General features: G+C 40.0%; 1 protein-coding gene across 3 annotated transcripts in view; it reads left to right on the top strand.

Moving 5' to 3' along the window:
* The window catches only part of TRPC7 (transient receptor potential cation channel subfamily C member 7), a 74,969-nt gene that overhangs the window by 27,024 nt on the left and 29,037 nt on the right, over nucleotides 1-18,908 (top strand). For all 3 annotated transcript variants that reach the window (XM_030504818.1, XM_030504820.1, XM_030504819.1), the window contains exons 3-4: nucleotides 2,087-2,269; nucleotides 18,001-18,165. In XM_030504818.1, the coding sequence (XP_030360678.1) occupies nucleotides 2,087-2,269; nucleotides 18,001-18,165 (348 nt within the window). The remainder of the gene's footprint in view (nucleotides 1-2,086; nucleotides 2,270-18,000; nucleotides 18,166-18,908) is intronic.

The following is an 18,908-nucleotide window of genomic DNA, read 5'->3' as shown; positions in this document are numbered from 1 at the left end:
CATTCCCAGCCTGCATCTGTTCTCAGACCTATCTATATTTGCTGTCCTGCACAATTCCTCTAGTAACTTCCAGGCTGATATTTTTGTTTGTGCATCTATTCTCTCAGTGAACAAATAAGCTTTCTATTTATTGAAATTCATCTTGGTATGGTGAAGATTAAAGCATGGAATTGATTGGAGAGGAGCGCTTTGAATGCATAAATTGCTGTCCGTATTTCATTTACATTTCAGACCTTACTTCACCCTGTATTTTATAACATTCACTCTGCAAACCCTATCTCCATTAAATACTTGGGTACTAGGTTTAGATGCAAATGTGCAATCATTTTCTGTGTGAACCTTGAGGATATCTTAAATCTTAATGTATTAAATTGGCGCATTTATAGAGGTCTTGGTGTTCCACTTTCTGCAATGGGGCATGCACCTGCTCTACCAGAGATTAACATCTGCTTGTTCCGATGTCTCCTTTTAATGAAGATTTGAAGTTCTTGCTGATCCCCACGTATAAACTCCCCAATTAGAACCTGTGGTCTGATTACAGCACTCAAGGAGGAAAAGGGAAACCCAGATTTCAATCTTTTTGATAGATCAGAGGATGTCAACATACAAGTTCCACCTTCAAGAAGGTCTCACCACTAAAATGCAGGCCATTCCCTAGATCTTCCTGTTCCTGTGAGAATGCTCTAACCCCAGCCATGAAGGCACTTCTGGTTCCCTATGACTAGGAAACAGCTCTTCCTAGCCTTCAGCATATAGGACAGCATAGAAAGCAAAGCTGGGACACACACACTCATTAGAAGCAACCTCAAACCTATGACAAAGTCATTAAACCAACTTATTTAAAATATTCATTATCAAGAACATCTCAGTTCTGAAGGGGAAAAACTGTCCAAAGAAGTTTAACCACCTCTAATAACATCATATCTTAGACAGTGTTGTTCTACCTAACTAATGAATGTTTGCACAGTGCTTTGAGATCTTTGCCTAACAAGGAAGGCTAATATTGCTATGTGTAAATGTTGGAAGTAATAATTTAGAAAATCTAGGAGTACAAAGCCAGGTTACTCTTATCATTCCATCCAAGCCAGGTTTAACTACTTTCTTTTTTCGGCTGCTGGCTTAATTAGATAAGCTGCTGAATTTAATTAACTCATCAAACCTAATTTGAAAAGATCTCTCAAGTCAGTAAGAGCTTGTCTTATGCTTATTATTTCTGTTTGTTACATCAAGTCTTTAATATCACCATTTTGTTATGATATTAATGCTCGCCTTAATTGTTTTCTAATTTGCTGCATTTACTCAGGTGGTGGCATTTTCCTTGTTTCTTAAGTGTCAGCATGTGAAAATCAATCACAATTTAATTTAAGGCACTGAAATTGCTCTTCTACCTCTCTATCAAGTCAGCTACATACTATCTCTTTTCCCATAAGTGTAATTTGGGTTTGCAAGGTGAAATGATTTCATAGGAAATCATGTTGAGCTTCTGAAGCCCCATTTCCTGGAGAAGTGTTATGATCAAAATGATCCTCTGGATGCTCTTGTGGGACTCTTTAACCAAATTATTAGGTAATAAGTTTGAAGCTGAAATTTCTATTACAACTAGATAATTCATTTGAACACATCTGTATCTGATGCTTCAGCTTGTTGTGCCAGTCTGAAGCTCCTTGAAGGTTACTAAAGAAAGAATTACTAGCAAAGAATCTAAGGTGTAAAATTTAGCAGGATCTTTGGCCATGTTTTCACATTTCTAGAAGATAATGCCACAGAGAGGGGAGAGATCAAGTGATTGCTTAATGTCAGAATTTCCCTATAAATTATTTACTTGTTCTGTAAAGCATGCTCTATTGTAGTGTAAACTGTGCTGCTAATAAAAACATTGCTAATTGAGTCTGAAGGAGTTCCTGTGTGTGAAAAGCCTAGCTACTTCCTAGGTGAATTAAGTGCTTTCTTACTATCCTATCTAGTATCTTTTTGCAGAAGTAACCTTACTCACAATTCCTCTGTTGCTTTCCTTGTTTGTTTATGTGAGACATGCTTTCAAGTGCACAATTAAATAGCTCATTTTTTTTTCTCTGTTTTCCCTTAGAATGACTATAGGAAGCTATCTATGCAATGCAAGGACTTTGTTGTGGGGGTGCTGGACCTCTGCAGAGACACTGAAGAAGTAGAGGCTATTCTGAATGGAGATGTGAACATACCTTTGTACCCTGAGCATCACCGGCCAAGTCTGAGCAGGATTAAACTTGCTATTAAATACGAGGTCAAAAAGGTAAGCTACTTCTTTAGGTTCTTGGTGAATACATCTTCACATCTAAATTATGCTTCTTTGATGTCACCTGAAAAATAATAGATGAAAAATGGATTTCAGTGGGACCAGGACAATTCTTAGAATTTTAGCAGTTTATGGCTTGATTTGCATTTTCTCACATACTTTAACATGGAAAAGACTATTTGCCAAAGGTATATTACAGCAGGCATGGTATTTGTTTTAAAGTGATAGACATGAATGTATAGATGGCCCAATGGACTGCCCATGGAGCACTGTGCATCTTTGTGCTGGTCGTGACCATGAACTTCGAAAGACTTCAGCAGGGACCAAAAGTTGCTACCATACCAAACTGAGGGTCGGTCTTCCTACACTATGATTTACATGAAGGGATGAATCTAGCATTTTAAAATTAGAAGTTTTGTGGTTTTAATTCAGAATTGAATCAAAACCTCAAAAATCAATTTCTGCTTAACTTGCAATTCTTTTATTGAAAGCATGTGAAAGTAGATAAACATTGATTAAAAAGTGATAGATTCCCAGCTTCCACTCTTCTAAAGCTTCAGAGCCATATTCTGAGAGTTCAGTTTTCCCCAAATCTACAAAGCAGAAGGAAGAAGTATATTTTAAGGAAAAACACAAAGATTGAATGACTTTCAGAAGTGTTTTAAACAGGCATTCAGCTTTACAGAAGTATATTGTATGAATGGAAAATTTGATTCTGGCAAATCCTAGGCCTGGGTGGTCCCAATTAATTGCTCCCACAATATGCATTGATGGAAACTGGGCTTCTGCTACAGGACTTGAAGAGCATTCCAAATTTTCAAGCTAACATCTGCTCTCTCTTTCCTTTCCCAAACCCATCACCTGCTTCAGTTTGCCTCTTGACTGTGCTGCTGTGCTGGCTAAAGAAGGTCTTTTCTTGTTATGAAAGCTATTAATTAAAAAGAATCTTAAAACTCTTATTTGAAATGAATTGCTTTCATGCAGGAGCACGTAGTATGGAGCCAAATATTTCCTCCTGAGATGTTGTGTCTCTGCATCATTCTGTTACCCAAGCTGGGTGTTAACAGCTCAGTTCACTCTTAGATGTCTTTCAACAAACTGAGTGAAGTTTAGTTATTGAAGCTGTTGCTTTGGTAACAGGAAAGTTGCTCTGGTGCTTTCAGAAAATGAGCTCAACTAAAAGTCACTGGTAGCACCTGAAAGGAATCAAGTCCCCAGTATCAGGAATAGTATCCAGTGACCTATGGTCTAAGAATTATCATCATTAAGTTGGTCGGAACCACAAGCCTTTTCCATGTATGAAGTCTCCTGCACTATTTTGTTTGTTTATTCTTCTAAGTATTTGTGTCATACTTTAGATACCAACACCATAAGCAAGAGCTAAGTTGCTTTTAGTTATTGTGCTGCTTTGGGCATATTCATGTTAGCTCAGATGGTTTCAGAGGAACATTTCCTCCATTTCTAATATTGCATGTATGCATGAATACTGACCTAAAGCATCTGTGGTAGGTCACATACAGTTGATCTTAATATATATATATATATATCTTCCTACGCCCAGAAAAGCTGAGCATCCTTTCTGGATCACAGCAACTTGTTGCTCACCTATAATAACTACTAAACTAATTACAGAACATAAGCATTTGTCAACATCATGCTGACTTTCAGGTTAGCATTTTTTAGACCATTCTTTTCAGCTAGCATTATACATCTATATGTAAGATGAATATTTAACTGCTAACTCGAAAGTAAGATTGTTCCAGTTGTGGGAGGCAGAGAGAGACTCTGATAAATGGCTTTGGTTACTGGCTGTGACATGATAGTAGACTGACCACACTTGCAGAACAAAGAGGTTGTGTTACGGTAATATGGTAATGGTTTCCTTAAGAGGCAATACATTTCAGGTACAAGTTTCTTATCCACCTGAGCGGTATTTAGGCTTATGTATACAAACAAACTTTGAAATCTGTTTTCATTTTAAGAAATGAAATAGATATAATGTAGATAGTTATAGTTATAATATAGATCACTATAAATATATAATAATAACAGATATCAACCCTACAGTAGAGTGGTGAGATGGAGAGTGAATTACTATACATATTTAATAAACCAATTCTTGGACAGATTCAGTAAATTTCAAGCCGCTTTTTCAAAGCTAATGCAATGACTCAGAGGTGTGAGATCACACGTGGCCCTCCAAGGGTGAAAGGCAGGAGCACCAAGTGACTTCCCACCCGCAGCACCTGAACCTCTAAGCCCCATCACTTGGCCTGACAGTGCTGCCCGCCCAAGCCAAGCCCTGGGGCTGAGATGTGGGTGGCTATAACTCACCCAGGAACAGTCCCACGGATATAGAGACCTTTCCAAGTGTTTAACTGTGCTCTGGCGCTCACATGACAAAGAAATAGTTGTGTTTGCCACTTCTATTGTCCTGGAAGTTTAGTTGGCAGGATAGGACTAATAAAGGGACTACCGTTGTGCCTGCCATCTGTGCTCCCCACCTCCATGATTAGCATCGACATTTAGACGGTCACTTTCATATTCTACAGCTCAGCGAGCTCCCAATGAGCCAGAGAAATAAAGATGTTTACTTAAATTAATGTAGAGCTCCCGATGTATTTTGTATTGGTTCTTTCCCATGAACAGCAAGAAGAATCTTAGACAAGGCAATTTTAGGGAGTTCAGAATGGTCTGAGAAAGTAAGAAGTGTTAATTGTTATGGGTTCTCTTTTTCATTAAGTTAGTATCCAGACTACATATTTGCATTCACGTCTGAAATGGTAATAAATATTTGAAGCTTTAAAAAGTCTATTTCTACCATTAACTTCTTAATTCACATTTTCATATTGGCACTTTAAGTGCCTGCAGTAGGTTGTCTTTGATGAAAATTTTACGAGAACAATTTATATTGAAAATTGTTATTTAATATCCATAGGTTTACTTTTACAGCTGCTGATGCAGTCTGCATTTTATCACACTTATTTCCAGAGTCTGGGAAAGATGCATTTTATGGATTTAAATCAGCTCTGGCATTTTTGCCTTTTTCTTCCTTGTGCCCATTGGAACATTTTAGGGATGCAGTTGATGCTGTGTGTACAGTTTGAACTTGAAGTCCTAATTTTGGTTCCAACACAGTATCTTCTTGACCTTGAATTCAGCAGGTGTGTTCCCTAGTAAGTTATACTGGGTTGGAGGTGCAGGCTGCAAACCCGTTGCATGTTCAGTGCTCATCATGCCTGTACTGCAGGGATCAGCCATCAATCCTGCAGTAGCTTTTAGCCCCAAACGCTGCTTCTTGTGCCTCAGTTTTCGAAGGGCAAATCCCTGTTTGAAAATCCCAAGTCCAGCAACAGTCTGCCCTTGAGCTAGATGTTCACAGAACTGTTCATTGGTCTACCAGTGCAGGAAAATCTTGTATGCACATTAGGGGTAAAAAGGGGACTGAAGCCTTCTTACCTCCTCTACTCAGTAAACCTGCAACTGGTACCTACACCAGGTTATTGTCCAGGCCCTAAATGATCCTTCGTGCTTCCCATTGGAGTTCCCTGTTACCTCACCCCTTTGCCACTCTAAAAAAGGTAGTTCTCTGTTGAAAGGACATGGGTTTATTGATCTTTTTTTTTGTAATTTCCAACATTTGAGATGAATCTTGGAAAGTCACTCAAGAAAGTATCAAAAGTTCCAGACTTCACTTGTCTCTTCGCTTCCTTTTTTTCCTGCAAGGCATGCTACCAGCACATACGAGATGCTGGCAAGAAATCGAATGTAAGGCTCTAACATAATTGAAGGGCTTTATCTAGAAGGTTATTGAAGAATTAAGAAACTCTGTTTGTACATATTCCGCAGCAAGGAGAAAGCTACAATTACAGCAGTTGGCAAAGTGGTCTTTAAAAATGCTGTGTTACTCTAATTCTCTACCCTTTCTGAAAGAACTTAATAATCACTGTACCCCAGGATTCTAGGAAAACCATGCTCAAACGTCCTCTGCTCAAGATTTCCAGAGCAATTTCTTCCTTCAAATTAGCTGTCTTAATGATTCAAAATTCCTTGAAAATTGTTACAATGGGAACAGGTTGTCAAGAACAAAAGAAATAATTTGCAAACATTTGAGCATTTACTGAGCCCTGGATTCTTTCCAAGAAATGGACTTTTAGCCCATGTCACAGGATTGTTGCAAATTAACCTTTGTCTCCTCTGATATTATTTAGCTGTGCTTTGCACTTCCAGTCTCCACTCAAGAAGTGATTTCTTTCTCCTCCAGCTGTGCAGAGCCTTGGACATAAGGAGAAAGCTTGGGTGCAGGAAGAGCCACAGAGCACCCTGCCAATGCTATGACAAGCCTTTTCAGGTGGTTTCTTTGGATATTATAGGAGAGGGCTGGGGAACTGTCACAGCGTGAGAGCAAACGTGAAGGAGTCCAGCAGCTATAATGGAAATGGCAAAATTAAAAGCAGCATTAAGGTGAAACAGGAATTATTTAGGTGGACATTACTGACGGATTATAGCCAAAAGTAGCCTGAGTTGCTAAATCAGAGTTCTGGTCCCAAGGAACGAAAATAAAACTGATCTTGAGCTTCTTGAGTCAGAGATACTCTCATCTGTTTTTCATGCAGGCTTACAATACCTGAGTGAGAGCTTACTTCATGTTCTTGGGTCAAAATTGCAGAATAATATTTTTTTCTTTTCTTGAAACAATTAAGCAATCTTGTTTTCAATCAGACAGTGGAAATATAAAGGTAATACAGGCTTTTCCTATGTTTAGGCTCATTTCTAATTAAGCCAGCATGTGATTTGTACCTGTGAGAGGCATAGGTACAGAGGCTGGGACAACTCCGTCTTTGACTGAAAAAATACACCATTTTACTGGTATATATCAGCTTTACAGAGCCCTTCATATTTTCTGTGCTCATTTTTGTTTGTACTGCTATGCTCTTTTCTTATCATCCTTTAATGTTGGCAGGGGGTTTCTATGTTGACAGGTCTAAAGCTGTTACTTCTCCGTAGGAGGTGACATTCATTCTCCTTCTTTCCCAATGTCAGCATTATTGTTGCTGTATTCTTTTAATTGTAAACCTTGAATGCCCACCACTGTTTCTCAACATCTCTGTTCATAGGCATCACAAAGTCGGAGCACCTTTCTCTTTCACAAGTTTTAATTTACTTACTATTAAGACACACAAATTTGGTTTGGAAGAAAAAGAAAAATTAATAAGAATTAAACAGAACACCAGATGGCTGAGTAAATCCTATTTAATAGAGAGCTGGAACAGGAACTTTTCTCATAACTGTATTATTAATAATTAACATATGGAAGATGCTTCAAACAGAATAGTCACGGCTGCATTAGATTATAGTTTTTCACTGCATTGGTCACGCGACTCAGATTCTTAAGGGCATGAGAAGTCCCAGTTCTTGCCAACTGCCGCAACAACTTGTGGTCCCCATTGGTTTGCTCAGAGGATGTGGTTTTACCTTGCATAATATCTTGCCTTCCAGGGTCTTTCTCACTACTGGATGTGGCCACATTTGCAGTATTTCCATCACTCATGGGAGCTAGAGAAGGTTAGTCCCTGTATGGGTGAAAGAACGAGCCCTGCTCCTCCTGGAGATAGCTCTACCCCTCAAGACGTGCAGGGACGCTGCCCAAATAAGATGGGGCAGAGCTCAGCTAGTACATCCTTAGGAAAGCTAACTGGAAAAGCTTGGTGTTTGCAAGAGAAGCACAAGAAAATAAGCTGGGGAACAGAGAGCAGGAGAAGCCCAGAAGTGACCAGAAGTTCTGAAACACCTCCATTTGGAGAACAAGGTGCAGATCTGCACCATGGTGGGTGGCTATGGCTCTGCAAGCTCCATGTCCTCTCAATTTGCAGTTATCCTGCAGGTTCCTTCAGTGCTGTGCCCTGGGGAAGGATCACTGAAGGGAAAGGCAAAGAGTGCACACCACCCACGACTTCACACACAGCCCGTGCATTGGCCTTAGCACTAATGACACGCTGCATGTCAGTAACCCAAACGAAGTTTTTCAGCTCTGCAGCTTTCAGAGCTGTGTAGGTCACAGAAAATCTCTCCTGTGGGTGTTTTGTCTTTTGGAGAAAAATTAGGAATTTCCCATGGGACAGATACTGATATTTCTGTACCCCAGTGGTTGCAACATGCACAGCTATGCCTTGAAGCAGGACAGGGTTATGTTTTATCATCAAGGGGGAGAACTCAGGAAAAGAGGCTTTCAGGAAGTTGGCTTTTTGCTTTTGTTTCTGTAATTCCTGGTTAATCTTCTTCCACTCTTTAGCTTCAGGAATATTTAATGGAGGTCTTACGGAGTCACTGATGGCTTGGACTGTGGTGGTGTGAAAAGTGTCTTTTGTTTCCATCACTGGAGAACCAGATGATACTGTACAAATGTAATTTAATAGCTATGTGAACAGTAGAATAGTGTGGTCATTCTGGACTCTTAAGCTTATACATGTAATTTTTCTTCTTACATTTTTAATAGCAGATTACAGATATATGATATTGGAAAAGGAAGGAGGTACTTCCCATTACTTCCCTTCCTCGCAGAAAGTGTTTCTATGCCTCTGAGTATTTCATTAGCAAGGTTCCTTCCTCCCACTAAAATCTGTGGTTCTGATTATTTCCTTTTGCCCAGATGTTTTAATTCCTTTTCTTTCCCAAGATGAATCTCATTTTGTTATTTCCTGCCCATACATCCATCCTCTCAAGGCTTAAATGAATCATTTCTCCACCCTGAGTGGTGTTTGCAATATTCCCAATTTACTGTAATATGCAGTCTTAATTATTTTCATTTGCAAAATGCCACAAGGTCTTAGATGTCCTTCAAGACACTGTAAAGAGAGCACAGGAACATATCAGATCCATTGCATGGATGTCCATCACAGATGAAAGGAATTAAAATTACCTTTATTAATAATAAATTTCTCTTAGAAAAGAGCAGTTAACATTGTCTGCTCCAAAACCTGACCTTAGTTGCCTCCAAGTTTGGCTTCATCTATCTTCCCATAGGCAGTAGACCCGCTAATGTGCATTTTGGATGGGAGGTCAGATGGGGATGAGCACAATCCCTCAAAAAAAGTAGTAAGATTCAGTATTTCAAGTTACTAAAGAAATATTCCTAAGTGATGCTCAAATTCAGATGCCTGCATGGATACTGGCCTAGGATGTGGCTCTCCTGCGTGAGATTCTTGTCACACATGTGTAGATGTCTATATTTGAGTACATTTTTGGGACTCTCTACCTCATGTTGAGAGGAGTTTCATCTCTCCATCAGCATTGCTGGGAGCAAAGCCATCTATGCTGGAGGCATCTGAGTTTGAGCACCACCTCAGTTTCCTCGCAATGTAGCCAAGGGAAAATAGTTTACTGACTCTCCTGGGGAGGAAGAGGCTATAGCACGTTAAATTTCTTCTCCTGTGCCCACTGCAGTTGTATTTTTTGAGACACCAAAAGGAGATTGTTGTTTGGTAGCTTTTTATTGTGGCATGTTTTCAGATGAATAATTAAATAAGGATTTTTCAAGTGGTTTTGATTCTGCGCAGAGATGAAAACCCTGGAATGTTAGAGGCCGCGACTTCCAATTCACTGGTTCATTTGGTTGTTTTGCAGATAAATAATTCAGTGATAAGATTTATTCATACATGTAAAAAGAGGAGAAAACAGGCATTAGCAATAAATCTCTTCAGAAAACATGCACCCACTAGGATATGAAACTGAAGAGCCGAGCACCTTATTCACCACCCTATAGCAGAATGCTTAGCACAAAAAAGAGCCTCAATCCTTGTTTCAGTGAAATGAATTTGAAAGAAACTTCAGGCAGAACAAAGTTTAAACTGAACTAATTAAAGAATTTGTTTAAACTCTACATTTTCTAGTTGTACACCTCAAATATATCAACTATGAATGTAATGTAAATATATTTTGTATTACATGAATGACAAAAACATCCCCCTCCATTCCTTCCACTCCTAGAAGGATTATTAATTTTGTATTTTCCCCCATCGTTGGAGAGCATTTCTTTGAATGGGCAAATTGCATTTGAAGTGGTCCTGGCAGTTTTATTTACCCCATTATTTTTGCTTTCGATTAGATTAGTTTGGTTTTATTGGGTTTTATTTTGTGCCTATTTAACCATGTGGTGCCTGGTCGAATCCTGTTTCCATCTACATTGCAGGACCACACCATGTCCTTCTCAGAGCTGCACCACACGGGTGCTTTGGGGTAATTACCCAAGCATTGTGACGCTGGGGTGACCTTCACTGCCTTGGTTCTGTCTTCTTGTCACCCTTGCAAAGTGAGATCCCAATCCTGTTAATGTACTCACTGATTTAGCTGAGAGCAAAGGATCTATCCCAAACACATATGCTTTTATAGAGCAGACTGAGTCACAGGAAAGAGATGTGGTTGTAAACTAATGCTAAGGATTTAAATGTTCAAAATCAGAATGTGGGATTAGATAATTAGGGCCAACCAGCAAGTGGATCCAGATATTGGATTTCCATAAAGCTGGGGAATATGAGAGTACCTTGGGATTTGGTGCAAGCAGGTATTTCCCCATTGCCAAATGGGCTCTAATAAGAAAGATGTTTTCATTCAGAAAGGTGCAGGTGAAAGGTTTTGTGAAAGGTTTAATTTATTATTAAAACCATAATAAATATTTCTGGGTTTATGCCTTAAAAGTAACTCAGAGAGTGAGGTTCCACAATTTGTTGTTTGTTGGGTTTTTTTCTTGGTAATTCCAGCTCATCTGGGCTCTGCCTTCAAATACAAAACTTTTCCCTTTGCTACCTGGTTTGTAAATGCTAATTTTAGACTCTAGATATCAGGTCTGAATATTCACCAAGACTGTCATAAAGCTCACCGACAAGATGAGCAAGAACCTCATGAATATTTGTGTGATGCCATTAGACAGTCAAATGAACCCCAGAAACAGAGGGAAAGCTGCAGAAATCCTCACGGCAAGGATGTTTCCTTGCTTCATGTTCTCTGTGTGTGTCTGCAGCAACTGCAGTATCTGAGAGGACCTTTCCTCACATGTTTATTTCTATGCAGTGGCCAGATCCCATTGAAATGAGTTTTGGACAGTTGAATTTTCTTTTACCCAAGTTGAACAGGGTTCCGTGAAATTCCATTTTGTGTATGGATGAAGGAATTTGGACCTGCTGATTTACTCCCCTTGTAAGATTACTCTGGTGCAAAGTGTTTTAAAATCTGGGCCTGTGGCCATGGATAGAATTTAAGTATAATTAGAGCAGATGTATTTTGTGAAAAGGTCACAGCCTCACAGCACGAGTATTTGGATTGGAACTTTACTTATTATTTTTAATTCATAAATAATAGGGCAAGTAGTTTTCTATTTATTTCTTCATCTTTCTACAGTTTTACTTACTCCTCTTATGAGGCACAACAGCAAATGGTGAGCCAAGTTCCAGCTGTATTTACCATCTGGCAACCTCATTTGTCATAGTTTAATAGCACAAGCACTTGCAAAGGCAGATTTTTTTCTGCACTCCAGATCATGGAATAAATATATTTCATTTGCTTCTGTTAAGGTGTCTCAGACTAGCTTCTTCAAAACCTCTTTGTTCACTTGGAGGTTCACAAAGCGGAGTACAAGATGAAAATAAGAAAAGGCGTATGCATATGTTGGCGTTTTCCTGTACTCTGTATTTCCTAGGAAGCTTAAGTGATTTCCACTGAGCTCTGTCATTTCCTGCTCTGCATCAGGTGAAATGACTCTGCAAGTAGGTAGGTCTTACCAGATCAAAAACTGTTCCAATATATTTCCTTTTTTCCAGGTTGTGGGGGTTCCGCCCCCCCCAAAAAAGTATGTTTCAGTTCAAGAAAAGTATTTTATTCAGTATAAATTCAGACTCTTATGCTTCAAGTCTTAAAAACACTTAAAATATCAAAGGAATCTCTAAAAATGAAGAGTGGTTTAAGAGCAAAGAAATTATGGTTTGTTTTAATGTTTTCAGTACTGGGTTTTTTTCCTGTCATGTGCATGTGGGCATTTGTTTATCCTTTAATTCATCTGATCCTCTTTGGTGAAATGGCAGTATATTTTTTTACCCTTTGAGGAAGAGGAGTAATATCCTGCTTTGAACTTTCCCTGAGTTTCTTCCACTCCTGTTGATGTCTGCTGATACTCCCACAGCATCTTCTGCAACCCACTGAAAAAGGATGATTTCATATCATCCTTTGAAGAAGGATTCGCTGGGAGAAGGATGCTATTGAACACACAAAAGCAGAGACGGGCAATACTTTCATCTTTTCAGAGCACACAATGTGTGTGGTTCAGATCCCACCTGGTTTTTCCAGCATGTGGATCCCTGCAGGAGTGCTGTTTCTGAACTCCTTGGTGACATCCCCAGCAAAATGGGAAAGGCCGTGTGTGCAATGCACTTGGTGCTGTCCTCATTTTCCCTTGTAATTCAGAGGCACAAGGGGTAATGATCGACTCAAGTGAGTCATTTGAAGCATTCTGCACCCAACCAGGGGTTCCTGGGAGGAGGTGCTGCAGCCTAAAACATATTAATCAATGAAGGCTTGCAGAAGTGATGAGCTACATCAAAACACAAATGTGTAATAACGAACCCAGAAAGGCTGTTCAAAGGGCATGAGTGCAGCTACATGATGGGGTGAAAAAACAGCTTGTCCCTGTCCCTGCCAGTGTCTCTTGGCATTACCAATGTTCTCCTAAAAATCTATTTATGCAGCTCCTTTTGTAGCTCTTGTTGTGATTAAACACACCGCCGCTCACCTGAATTACAGCTTTTGTTTGCTGAGGTTTGCCAGTGTTTGCGGTAAGCTTACAGTGCAGGGGCGAGCTGGAGAGAGGACACAATAGGAGTATCTCTGTGAAAGCAGGTCGTTAAAGTCACAAGTGTGTGTTAGTTCTGATGTGCAGATTTTTAAAGTGTTTTCAGTGGGTCATTGATGAGTTTTTTCCGTTCTGTCTCAGCCCCTGGCTATTTAGAATAGGGTGCATTAGCAAAGCAAGATGATTCTGACTGAGCTATTAATTCCTTTGCCTCAGTGCTAGATTTCTGCTCTCATAAGGGAATTGGAATTATTTCAGTAATAAACGAGATAGTGGCTTTTTTTCTGCACTATTAATTCCAATCATCTGAGGCTGACCTCTGCCTTTTACCTGTCTTGCCATAAGTTTCCTTGTTTCTGCTGACAGCATTTTTCTGTCCAAGGTAGATATCTTTTCCTTTTCTTTTTCCTGTGTGATGAGGGAGCATTGTCTGACACTCTCAGGAATTTCCTGGGGTTTTGTCACCTTTGTAGCTTACCTGTTAGGTGCCACAGGATGAGAGATGCCTGTCAGGTAGGGACCATGGGGTGTTTCAGACAGGGGGTTTAAGTAGTGCCTAACCACTGACAGCTTAGGCAACTGCAGTGCTAACGCTGAACAGCAGCAGCAGTGAACAGGGTCCTTGTCACAGACTCTTTGTCCAATATAATAGAAAATAAAAAATTAAAGTCTCCTCTGTTACAGTGATTTCTATCAGAAATAACTTTTTATTTCTATACAGCTATAGAGATAGAAAGGTACTTTATTGTCTGTGTAGTGAAACTCATTTTTGAACAAGGATGCTGAGGAAAAAATCTCACTCTGTCATGAGCTGTAAAGCTTTTCCATAATGCGTATACATGACAAGCTACGAGAAAGAGCTGTCATACATCAAATTAGATAGCAATGTGGAAGAGTTATCATTCAATGTGGTATCCACAGTGGTTTCTGTGTATTTCTATGTGTAAAACAGTTCCTTTGGGCCCTTTCAATTCCCACTGAAGGCTTTGAGAGATTTTTTTCCATATTCTAGACAAATATTCAACTCATTTAATCTCCTGTAACACAGAACTGTGGCTTTTGGAGGTGTCATTACTTTCCTGTGTCTTTCAGTGGCTCTCAAACATGCCACTTTGACAGCTTCATTATTTGAGCTGGCTGTTCAGATTGATGTGTGGGTTTATTTATTTAATTTTTTTAGACTTTTTTAACTTAAAAAAAAAAAAGTGCAACTTGCTGGAGGGAAGTACAATTTTTTTCCTAAATCAGAGACATACGCATGGTATAAGGAAAAATCATCGCCATCTACTGGGATCCCTGTGCCATGGGACCAGAAAAGCTCCCGCTGTGGTTTCTGAATGCAGAAGCACTGGAAAACACTTTGCTTGAGCTGCCCAGGTCCTGATGCATTACCTTTATCAGCTTTGAGGGGACTCACTCTGTCCATGAGATAAAGCACTTAATGCTTTTAAATGGCTCTTTTTGGACTCTCACAATCCTCTCCACTGCCAGTGGATCCATTTCAATCAGCAATATCTTTCCCTTCTGCATGGCCTCAGCCACAGCAGTCTTGTTGCAAAGCTTTCTGCCTTTCTCTTCTTGTGGGCTGAAGCACAGAGGAAGCTACAGTTTGCCCCTAAAAGCTTCCTAGTCTGATTTTCCAGTAACGCAGAGAGGAAAATAGCATTTAATGGGAAGTTTGAAAAAGCATAGCAGCATTTAGGCATCTGAAATTCAACATATCACCAGTTTTCATTAGAATTTGAAGCATTCTGCCTTGAAGCTTTTGTCCCAAACTCTATTCTTTTCTGTGCCTATGACACTAAGCAAAGTATTAGTGTAATCTTTAACTTGATGTCAGTGCCCATTCCTAGAGAAGAGAGAAAGTTGAATGGCTCTGTAATGTCTCTGATGACATCTAAGCTCAATTTCTGAAATGTTGATAGAGAGCAGGTTGATGTTGTCCAAGGGTCCACTCTCATGAGTACTGCATCCAGCTCTGGAGCCCCCAACATAAGTGGAGGTGGAGGCCACAAAGATGCTCCAAGGGCTGGAGCACCTCTGCTATGGAGATAGGCTGAGAGAGCTGGGCTGGTTCAGCCTGGAGAAGAGAAGGCTCCTTAAAAGGAGACCTTAGAGCAGCTCCAGTGCCTAAAGCGGCTACAGGAAACCTGGAGAGGGGCTTTGGAAAAGGACCTGTAGGGACAGGACGAGGGGGAATGGCTTTAACCTGTCAGAGGGGAGATTGAGATGAGCTCTTAGGCAGAAGTATTTCCCTGTGAGGGTGCTGAGGCGCTGGCACAGGGTGCCCAGAGAAGCTGTGGCTGCCCCATCCCTGGCAGTGTTCAAGGCCAGGTTGGACACAGCGGCTTGGAGCAACCTGCTCTAGTGGCAGGTGCCCCTGCCCGTGGCAGGGGGTTGGAACTGGAGGAGCTTTAAGGTCCCTTCTAACCCAAAGCATTCTAGGATTCTGTGAATATCTGATGGAGCAAACATAATGAAAACCTGTACTGCTTGCTGTAAGCAAATAACAGATCAAAACTCATTCATGCTCTTATCTTTCCTATCTTGTTCTTATTTTTCCCTCTTTTTTGTAATTAGAGTAAGATGAACACCATAAAGGCTCTATGGCATACTGCCAATCTTTATTGCCTTGCAGAAGATAAATTGTTCCACTGAACTTAGTTTTATGGCAATTCCTTCTTAATTTTCCTATATTTGTATTTTCATTGTAGCTGTTCCCAGACAGAGGGGAAAAATTGAGCATATTCAAAGGTCTGATGAATTCTCTGAAATGCCAACCAGCAAAAGTCTATAACTGTCTGATGGCCAAGGCCAACTGAATTTTTCTGTCTGAATCAATTCTCATAATGCAATGAACAATTACAAGAGCAGGCAGAAGCCTGGCTGTTGCTTTGACCCTTCGACTCAGAAGTCTGCACATCTACGAGTGTAATTTTCCTTTCCATGTTGAATTCATCATATCTGAAAATAAAATTTACAAAGGGAATCAATTCTGTGCTTTGCTTCCTTTCACTTCATCTTTCTGTCCATTTGCCAGAAAGATAATGAGCCTTAGCAACAATAGTGCAAACATAAACACTGGGCATTAGGAAATGCTTCCTTGCAAGACTGCTGTCATCACCTCAACCTTAAACTTTAAATGCTCAGACGGGCTAGGACTGACAATTTATAGAATATCTTTTCAGAAAGCTTTCTTCTTTTTTTGTTTGAAAGCAGCTTATAAGAAAGTGTATTAAAATGTTAATATTTCCACGAAAAGATTCTGAAGACAAAAGAGGCTAAAAGCACCTATCAAATTTCTTCACTTTGATAGATTTATTCAGTGGAAGGGGTAAAGTCTTTTTTTCTATTTTGTTCTTTTTGAGCAATGCAGACCCCAAAGCGTAATTCATCTGAAGAAGCACATTTTAAATAGCTGCTAATGTGCTGTTACAGAAGGAAATGTGCTATTCCATGGCAGTCCTAATTACTGTGCAACTGTATTTCATTCGCACTAGCAATGAACCGATCATTTAAACTTGCAGTAATGGTTTTGTTATTATGCAAACATCTAGAAAAGAGTCCATTAAATTCACTATTTGATCATCGGTTCGTAGATAGTGAAGATGAAAGCACAGTTCAAATATTCTCTACTTTTCCATCCCAATAGAACTACAGGCTACAGCTGAAATTCCCCTGACTAGTTGTACCTTCAAGGGCTGAAGATGGGCAATGGGGCAGCTGCCAGATGTGGTCTGTGTCCTCCTTGCCAGGCAGGGGCAACAGCAGCCACAAAGCCCCCTACTAACCTCTGCTTTCCTTCTTTCTTCCTCTCTCTTCCCCTTTCATCCTCCCCCTCACGTCCAGAAATGCTTTTTGAAATAGTGGAGGGTTTTACATTTCCCTCCCAAGAACATTTATTCAGCCACACAACTCATAAATGAAACACTGGGTTCTGCTAATGCAATCAGCTGCATTAGCAACTTATTTATTTTTTGTCTTTTCTTTCACGTTTTCTTGCCTTTTAATTATCTTCCTTTGTGATTAAGGATAGTCACATTCTAAATTCAATCACCCTGAAGAACAATATGAAATAAAGAAATTTAATATTTTTTTATTAAACTCTTCCAGGGGATCCAGTGATTCTGTAATTTTACTATTAACAAAATTGCCCTTTTCAGTTGTCTGCTGCTCCCCTTTTCTTTTTCCTCTGAACAATAAACTGAAGAACATTCTCAGTTGCAGGATACAAAACATGTACTTTCTGTACCAGAGCACCACAGCTTTTCTTTCTTCTTTTGAATTTGTCATTTTGTCCGATCAGTAAAGAATGAGCTGTCACTTTTTGAAAGGAACTCTGAGATAAAGCATTCAAAGTAGGAGAATACCAGCCAGACCTCTTACAATTTACAGGAGAAGGAGAACTGGGCGGAATGGTTCACTTTGGGCCCATACGCAATGAATAGAACAATATCATACTAGTGCTGTGTTGAACTACTATTTCAATGGCCTATTTAGCAAGTTATCAGGTTCCTTTCAGCTTGACATCGAAGTGCCTCTCTGTTCCTCTTCTGAATCTCCACGTAGACCGTCTTTCCTCAAGAGGTAATTTGCCCACAGAGGCACTTTGTCAGTGATGGCCACTGATGGATGCTGGGTTTTGGTCTAGACCATCTGCTGTCTAACAAAACACTTATCTGGAGAAGGCAAGAAGCAGGAGTCAAACACCTTCTACCAAGTTCCTGAGGATTTTGGGTGCCTGGTTTGCAGTTTTCTGCTAGTGAAACCATAAGCTATGTTGGACAACAAAGACGTGCCTTGTCTTGCTCCACTGGCAATTTCATCAGGTTATTCTCTGAAATCTCATTCTCTTCAGACAATGCTACTGATATTTCTGTTTCTCTTACAGTTTGTTGCTCATCCCAACTGCCAGCAGCAATTGCTCACCATGTGGTATGAAAACCTCTCAGGCTTACGGCAACAATCTATAGCCGTGAAGTTCTTGGCCGTCTTTGGGGTCTCCATTGGCCTGCCCTTCCTTGCCATAGCCTACTGGATTGCTCCCTGCAGCAAGGTACAAACTCATTAAGGTGCATGGTTTTTATGGTATGAATGAAGTCACATATTCTTCTGTAACATGGTTAAGAAGTGATTCATGTTATCCTCTAAGATTGCCCCAGAGGAAAGAAAGCTTGAGCTGTTGCTTGATATACATAAATGGAGCTATTAGACATGGTTTGAGGTTCATATTTACGTGTAAAATAGGTGGCCTGTGGGGGAAGAGGGTAAGACAAGTGAGCAACAAGAACAGGAGCAAGAAATGGATAGGAGATAACAACATTGCAGTGGGATGAAAAAGAACAGAACCACCAAAATGGGAAATAACTAAAGGAGAGGATTTTTGTTGCCCTTTTAGTTAGCTCTGATGTTTAAACTCTCATTCCGTTTAAGTACTTTTTTTTAAGGTTCCTCCCTTATTCAAAGCGCCTTTCTTCCTTTTCCTTCTTCTTTCTGATCTTGTATTTTTAGTTAGTGGAGCATTATTATGGCACACATGCCTGAAACTTTGGCAAGCCCCAGGGGACTGCTTAGCACTGCAGAGAAGACTAGACTTAATCATACAATCTTTATGGTTTTGAGGGAAAAGATGATGACACTTGGAAAACTGCCATGTACTTAAATATGGCTGTGCTACAGCTCACAGCATCAGATGGAGCAGAAGAGTTTTGCCAAGACCTAGAGGTCAAAGAACCAGAGCCAACTATTAGCTTAGTTAAAAGCTTGAGTGGTCTGTGGTATGAAATCTATAATGAGGTT

This window comes from Strigops habroptila, chromosome 12, assembly GCF_004027225.2.
Source record: "Strigops habroptila isolate Jane chromosome 12, bStrHab1.2.pri, whole genome shotgun sequence".
Taxonomy (NCBI): domain Eukaryota; kingdom Metazoa; phylum Chordata; class Aves; order Psittaciformes; family Psittacidae; genus Strigops; species Strigops habroptila.
Note: the sequence above shows the minus strand (reverse complement) of the source record. Positions and strands in the feature narration are given on the sequence as shown.